Source organism: Blastomyces gilchristii (genome assembly GCF_000003855.2).
Source record: "Blastomyces gilchristii SLH14081 genomic scaffold supercont1.58, whole genome shotgun sequence".
In the NCBI taxonomy this organism is placed as follows: Eukaryota; Fungi; Ascomycota; class Eurotiomycetes; order Onygenales; family Ajellomycetaceae; genus Blastomyces; species Blastomyces gilchristii.
The window spans coordinates 27,876-36,488 of record NW_003101625.1 but is presented as its reverse complement, the minus strand read 5'-3'; the positions used below and the strand labels follow the sequence as shown (position 1 = coordinate 36,488).

The following is an 8,613-nucleotide window of genomic DNA, read 5'->3' as shown; positions in this document are numbered from 1 at the left end:
ATTATTCAGCAGAGTCTCAGTGAACATGATTAGTTCTCTTAATCTTATTTACAGTTGTTGTGAAGACCTCTGCTTAATTACAGATATCTCAAAGCTTTATTACTATATTATCAGTGATCTGAATTAAACTGCAGAGATTTAATATAAACTGTGTAATCTCTAGAAGATTCAACACTTTTATGTGATATCTGTGTGTAAGAAAGAATAAGCTTATGTCTATTGAAACAGAATCTCATTCATTGATAGTGATCTCTGTATGTAGAAGCAGATCATGTCAATTATCTTATAAGTGATTACAGAACTTGTGAAGATAATTCTTTACAGTCTGAATTATCTATTCTGACACATTATCAGTCTCAGAGTAATAGACAGTTAATAGACAGTATATAATCTTAAGAATTTGACAGATTCTTGTTCAGAGAATGCTTATAAATTAACAGCTCTGATCTGATACTATAGATCTCAGTAATTTATATATCTGATAGAATAGGCTCTGTGGAAAAGCTTCAGTAACTTATTCAGTATTTATCTTATCACAAGATTTCAATATTATATCTTTGCTTAATTGATTCATAATGATCAGAATGTTTCTATAATTCTTACTCTTGAAGAGATTAACTGTGAAGTCAATTATCACATCTTATCAGATTTTATCAGAGATATTGAGTGATTTCAGTAGACCTTTTCTACAGTTCTTTCATGAGATGATGAAAGAATAATGATTACAGTTTTAAATAAAACATCTGATGCTGTTTAATATCTCAGATCAGTAGAACTCTTGAGAGATTATTTAATACAATTGTTTACAATCTGAGTGATTAATTATATATAAATTATGCATCTCTTGCATTATCTGAGTGTATCAGAATTCAGAGTAGAGAACTCAACACTGTTTATAAAACTGCAGAGTATTATTATCATCAGTTGAATATTCTGAGATATCAGTTCTTATACATAGTTCTGAGTGAAATCAGAGTGCTTCTTGATATACTGCTTCAGTGAGAGTCTGAAGGAGTTCATCAGTCTGAGCTGCTGTATATCACAGTTCATTCAGTGTAGAGAAAGTGAAGATATCAATGTCAGTATTAGTTCAGAGAGAAAGTGTTCTAATCAGAGAAATATATATAGTATCATGAGTTGTTCTATCTTAGTTGATCAATATCTTTGAGTCTAAGAGCTGATGTTCTCAGTTCATTCAGTGTTTGTCTATCACATTGAGTAGCATATCTCGTTCTTATTATAAGAGAGTGTCTGTCATCAAGTTCTGACTGTCAGAATGATAGTGTATTATAAAATGAAAGCAGCTTAAGAACTCAGATCATTGCATCTATTATTTAATGAGTTTATAGATAGTTATAAAGTATTTGAGATTCTTATAATCTGTGACTATCTCAAATTCAGAGATACTTCAGAGTTCAGAGTCTCATTCTTCTAAACAGTATATAATTACAAGAAGTTTCTTATCATAGATCTCATAATTGCATTCAGTAAGACTCAGTTTCTTAGATATAAAGATATATGATTGTAGAACATCTTCATCATCATATTATAATATCACTTCTTCTATTACATAGTCAGAGAAATCAGCTTCAATAACTATCTTATGATCAGGATTGAATATTATCAGTAAAGAGATATTAATGAATATCTTCTTTATCTGTGTAAATGCAGCTTCAGTATCTGCTAATCATTGAAATACTGAGTCTTTTTTAGTGAGTTCTGTAAGTGATCTTATAATATCTGAGAAGATTTATATAAATCACTGATAGAAGTTAGTAAATCTGATGAAGCTTTATACATCTTTCACAGTGTATGAGACCTCTTATTCAAGAATAGTATCGACCTTCTCAGAATTCATTTGAATTTCCTTGCCAGCTTCTATGATGAACTCTCAGTATTTAGTACTCTTGACTTTGAAATCATACTTATTAATATTAATTGATAGTTCTGCTTCTCATAGTCATTGTAATACTCTTTGCACATACTCTTGATATTTCTTTCTGAATTCATTGATGAAGATAAGAATGTCATCTAGATAAGTAGATGCAAATTTATCAAGAAAGTCTCAGAGTGCTCAGTTGATATACTTCTGAAATATACTGAGAACATTAATCAGTTCAAAGAATGTGACTACTCATTCAAAGAGATTATATTATGTTCAGAATACTGTAAGTCACTCATCTTCTTCAGTGATATAAATCTTATTATTATTATTATTATTATTATTCTTTAATTATAGATGTATGCAGTCAGAGACTATGACATCTACCTGAGAACTTTTAGTTCTCAGGGTTTTTCCTATGTCAGTAAAGTTAACTATTATACATTCATCAATTTCAGATATGCAAAATCAGAAAATTCCAGCTCAGAATACAAAAACTGTTTACAAATTGCAGTGTTTTAACATCTTTTGATACTTTGAAATCATTTGACAATATCATGACAAAGGAAAAGAGAAAAGGAACACAGTCTCAAAGATAGACACATTAAATAGATAGTATAGAAAGAAATTGAAAGGAAAAGATAAAGAAAAAGATAAAGTAAAGAGAGACTATAACAAAACAAATTATTAAAAGAGAGAGTGTATAGCTGTTTTAACAGACTATATCTGATTGATTTCCTCCTCTTCATATTCAGATAATTCTGAATTTAGCCATTTTCTTGTAGCTGCTTGAGTTTCTGATAGAAAGTCTATTAAGTATTTAATTCCTGTCTCAGTTGAGAATAAGAATCTCATATTTAATTGATTTAGATCATACTTCTCTTTCAATCTGACTCTAAGACTATTGTATAATGCACAGTGTATTACAATATACTCAGAATTCTCATTTATATTGCAGAATGAGCATTCTATTGAGTCAAATCTATCATCAAATCTTTGTATATAAGATTTGAAATAGCCATGTTCTAGTTTCAGCTGTATTATAGATGAGAATATTTTCTTTTTACATTTAATTGAACAAGATTTCCACTTGAGTTTTGTTTCAAATCTTGAATAATGTATACTCTTCTTTTGTTTCTGCCAGCTTTCATTCCACTTGTCTAAACAAGATTCTTTTATTTTTCTCTTTATAAAAGACCAGGACACAATTTTTTGAATAGATCTGCTTAATTCTGCACCCTTTTTTGCAGCTGAATCAGCCAATTCATTGCCATGAATATTCATATAAGCAGGAACCCAGTGCAGATGAATTATCAGCTTTGATATTCTTCTCTTTTGAATTTTCAAAACAGAGTTTAAGATCAGTTCAAGATTCATTTGATTATTATGAATCTGACTATTTCTAAGTCTTTTTAAAGCAGCTTGACTATCAGAGAATATTCATGTCTCTTTCAAACAATTTCCTCTTTTATGAGATTTTATTTCAACAAGTTTGAAAGCTTTCACTATTACAAATAGTTCAGCATCAAAGACTTCACATTCACAGCCTAGATTCCAGAAATCTGAGATAAAATTGATATTATCTTCAGTATAAGCAATGCCTGTGTCTAATCTATTCAAGTTCTCATTTTTTAAGCCATCTGAATAAATCAGAATAGAGTGTTTTATATTGATTGTAGAAATTCTCTTCAAATACTGTTCATATTCTTTCTCTTTTGATAGTTCACTTATTTGTAAGTCTATAAGAGATTCAAGCTTTTCTCTTCAGGGTGATAACTTCTCATGATCAACTTTTTCAATATTTAAAGAAGAAAATTGATTTTTAATCAGAGAGCATAGTCTGTACAGTTGAGAAGGCATTTTCTTTGAAGAATTATTTTCATTTCAATCAAGAAATCTATTCCAATCCAGTTCATTTCCAGAGTTAATTGATGAAAATGAAGAAGAGACTCTTTCTCTGATTATATGATTTGAGCTCATCTTTACAACTCTCAGAGCATAGTTCATACAGGCCTTTTCAAATTTAATAGCAGAAGGGAGAATTGAAGCTTTAATTTCCATTACTTTAATAGAAGATGATTTGAATGCTCTCAGAATTCTTCTCAAGACTCTGTTTTGCAGACTTTGAAAGAGTTCAGTGAAATTTTCTTGATTATTTCATCAAACTTGAACTTCATAATCAGCTACTGATGTAATACAGGCTATATATAACTGTCTCATAGCCTGGAAGAATAGACCTCTCTCTGTGCTTGATAGTCTGATTATGTTGTTCAATAGTCTTTCTGCCTTGACAGTTCTTTGTTGAATGTGATATTTAAAATTCAACTTAGAGTTTAATCATACTCCTAATCATTTGATATTTACACTGGGTTTAATCTCTCTATTTAAAAGAGTTAGAGATAGTTCTTTCTCATTGAATCTAGAAAAGAAATGAATTAACTCAGTTTTATTTATATTAAATTGAATTTGATTGATATCTGCTCTAACAAAGATTTTCTTTGTAGCTTCTTCAATTACTTTCAAATTCTCTTTGATAGTTTTTGAGCTGTAGACTAGACTAATATCATTCACATAACTCAGAGATTGCACTATTCTCATATTTCTATTTTTGAATAGATATGCAGTGTATATTGCAAATAAAATGAGTGAGATTAGAGATTTCTGTGATACTTCTATTTTTATCTCAGTCTTATCTTATTTCATTCCATCAAAGAAGAGTTGTATAATTCTTTTAGATATAAAACAGTTAACTCATTTTATTAGAGAAAGTGACAGTTTTAACATCTTCAAAGTCTGAATTAACTTTGACTTTGAAACATGATCAAATACTTCTTTTATATCAATAAAAACTGCAGTTGAGACCAGATCCTCATGCTTTGCTATTTGAATATCATGAACAACTGAGAGAACAGTGTTAATTGCAGAACACTGTTTTCTATCTCTCATTTGTTCACTGAATAAAAGAGAATCATCTATAGAGCTTATAAAAGATAGTCAAGTAGCTATTATCTTTTCTAAAACCTTTCCTAGGCAGTTCAATAGAGATATTACTCTATATAACTTAGGAATTGAAGTTTTTCTATTAGGTTTTGCAAGAATCACTCCAGTGGCTTCTCTCCAGCATTCAGGATGATATTCATTTTTCAAGAGATTGAGAAAGAGCTCAAAATATTCATTCTTTAAGTAGGAATATGTATTTTGAATAATCAAGTGATTAATTGAATCAGAACCTGCAGCAGTTTTAACAGAACCTGAGAAGATAGCTAACTCTAATTTATCTTGTGTAAGATCAGGCCATTCTCAGTCATTTTCATCAATGTAGTTGAGAAGTGATATATTCTCTTCCTCTGAATCTGAATCTGAATCTGGTGAGTTCTGAAAGAGAATTCTCATAAAAGCTTGACATTTTTCCTCAAAAGAGTTTGCTGTATATGATTCATTCTGAAACTCATATTCTAAGGCTGGAAGTTTTGCTACACTTCTTGTTTTAGTATAGTTAAAAGCTTTAAAAACTTTCTTCTCTTATGCTTCTTCAAGAAATTTATTCCAGCAGTCTGTTTTAGCTCTTTTAATATCTGAGAAATATTCATTTCTGACAGCTTTGAACTCTTCATCAGATATTACATCATTCTTTCAATCTCTTCTAGCAGTAGCTAATTCTTTCCTTTTAGATGAGATATTCTCATTTCATCAAGGTTTTGAATACTCAGAAGATTTTCTTTTTGAAATATTATCTCTAACACTTGTTAGAATAATAGATGTAATAAGCTTCACTCTATTCTCAAGCATTTCATTTGAGATATCTTGACCAGAATTTCAATATAGCTCATTCTGTCTTTCAGATTTTAACAGTTTTATGCTTTCTTCAACTGCTTTTCAATCAGCTTTTTCAAAGTTATACTGATTAGAGAGAAGAGGATTTTCACTCATTTGTTTTTCACTCAGTTCAATATCAAATTGAATAACCTCATGACCTGATCCTGATGTCTCATTTGAATCAATAAACCAGTTTACAAGTCTTCTTTTCATTAGATTTTATGACATGAAGGTTAGATCTATAATAGACTTCTGTTTCATGCCTTTTCTAAAGAATGTTTGTTGATCAGACTTATTAACCAAATCTATTGAATGCTCAGAGGTCTATTCAATCAGATTATCAGCTCTCACTACTCTCTTGCATTCTGAATTTCACCAGGGATGATGTGCATTGAAATCTCCTGCAATTATAGAGTTTCTTGATGAAGTCATGTTCAGAAATCCTCTATCAATTGTCCAGATATTGTTATTTTCCTTCAATGACTTTTCATTATAGATATTTATGAGCTGTATAGTATCAAGATATAAATCTTATGAAATACAGTGATGACATCTAACTTTGTAAATCATTGAGCTTGTTCAATATGAGCTAGAGTTTCATTAATAAGAGATAAAGAATAATGATCTTTCTTTATTAATCTATTCAATTTTCAATAATTCATGCAGAACTGAAGTTCTTCGTCTGATTTCTTTACAAAGAGAATAGAGACTGCAGTGAAAGAGTTGCTAATATGTATGAATTTCTTATTCAACAGATCATTGAGTGTCTTTTGAAGAAGAAGAAGTTCATCTCAGAATATATTATGAAGAGAATCTTATAACAGTTCAGAATTCTTATTATTCTTTTTCTCTAACTTGATACTATGATTCACTTCAGAACCTCATAAGAGAAGTATATTTATAATATTATCTTATCAGAAGACATCTAGATATTTATAATATTATTAAAAGAGTTTTGTATAAGAATCTATTATTATAACACAGAATAACTTTTCTAGAGTGTTTTTAATATCAGTCAGACTGACAGAATAGATTGATATATAATTCTGCTATCAATGAACTTATCAGTGACTCTGTTGATGATTTTGATGATGACTTCTTTTTCAGAGTATTTCATAAGCATTGACAGAAATCTGTGTAAGATTCATAGTCTTGTGAATATCATCTTCATGAATTCTATCATTGTTAGAGAATATCAAGCTTCTGTTTCAAGCATTTAATAAGATGTCTTATTCAGATAGTCAGACAAGTTCTAATATAAGATTGTAATCAAGATTATCAACTTCATATATATAGACATCTTTATATTAATGTTCTTTCACATCTATATTCAGCTTTATCATGTAATGAATACAAATGTCTTTTGAATCATCAAATCCTGCAAGAAGTCAGGGTTTTGATAAAGAGATACACTGAAGATTATAATATCTTATAACTGAAGATTTTATCATTGCATAGTAACATAGACTGCTGTCTATCATGGCTTTCATATTATACATCTTATCAATCACACTAGATACAAGAATTGTATTCATTATTATCTTCTCTTCAAATCATTGTTGTCTGACCTCTTTAAGCTTCTGTTTACAAATTTGAATAGAAGCTAATCTTTTCTCTGTTTCATCAGAGTATTCTTATAGTTATCTTCTGAATCTTTCTCTAATGTAATGTGATTGACACAGACAGACACTGATTCATTCTTCAAACAAGAAGACACATAGGTTAATCAGTAGTTGAAAGCAATGTATTCTGATCAGTTACAGTTAATACACACTTCATGTTGACATCAATCAGTGACTTCTTCAGAAGTGATCCCAGGGACTCAGAGATCTGTTCAAATAATGAAAACTCTTGCTTGTGTATAGACATTTGAATCTATTCAGTTCATAGCATCTGCATCATTGTTGTTCTTCAGTGTGAGTGTATAAGTGACTGAGATGTAATGTCTTCTGTCACTGTTCTGTATACTCTTAAGCTTGATAAGACAGTCATTCAATGTCTGAAGCTGTGTGCAGAAGTCTTCATAAGTCTGGTCTTCATCTACACTTATAAGAGTCTGTAAGAGTTTAAAAGTCAATGTCTTCTTGAGCATGTTAATCTTTATTCAATTCTCTTAAGATTGATTATCTGCTTCTAGAATCTTGATATTGAAGTTAGAGATGAATGTTGTAAGAGAAGTGTTTCTCTGTCAGATACTCTGTAGTCAATCTAATACTTTCTGTTGCATGACAGTGTCTCAGAACAGAATATCAAGATGTTTCATAATATTATCAGGTGTTCACAATGCTGATTCACATGCTTTCATTCATGAGTGAAATTTCTGTTTCATGTAATCTTTCAATTGTTCATTGATATATTAATCTTGATTGATTAGTGAACTGATAGCATCTTCATCTACACTCAGTTTTGTGAGCATTTTCATTCTTCATGATGAGTAGAGAGTGAGATCAGAAGCATTGAAATATGTAGAAGTGTCTAAGTGTTTCTTCAGCACTTTTGTATTCAATTCTGTAGATGTTGAAATTGCATGAGTTAATTGTTGAATCTCTTTGTATTAGAGTTATTGAGTTGCATGTATATCAGCTATTTATTATTATTATAATTTCAACATTGCTCAGAGTTACTGTTACATCACATCTATGTTTGTATTCAAGAGTTTTATATTATTGTTAGACATGATTATATCAATTGTTGAATGTGTAATCATATGAATATCTCATACATCTGAGTGTCAGAACTCTCAGGTCTTTCACTGATATTCTCTTTGTAAAATCTTACTCTCTTCATAAGATCTTGTTACAGGGCCAGGATGACTGATAAGCAAGCTTCTATCTGAGAACTCAGTATCTGCTTAACTGTTTGACTGCTTCTCTATTTCTTACATGTTGTTATGCATTCAGATATTTCTTGATGAA

At 29.9% G+C, this 8,613-nt stretch overlaps 1 protein-coding gene across 1 annotated transcript; it reads right to left on the bottom strand.

The window, feature by feature from the left end:
- Positions 1–7,577: 7,577 nt before the first annotated feature.
- On the bottom strand, positions 7,578–7,790 carry BDBG_18087 (uncharacterized protein; the record flags this gene model as incomplete). Its single annotated transcript, XM_031725673.1, has 1 exon — positions 7,578–7,790. One exon carries the CDS (start codon positions 7,788–7,790, stop codon positions 7,578–7,580), a length of 213 nt encoding a protein of 70 aa, XP_031581530.1.
- Between the last annotated feature and the right edge of the window lie 823 nt (positions 7,791–8,613).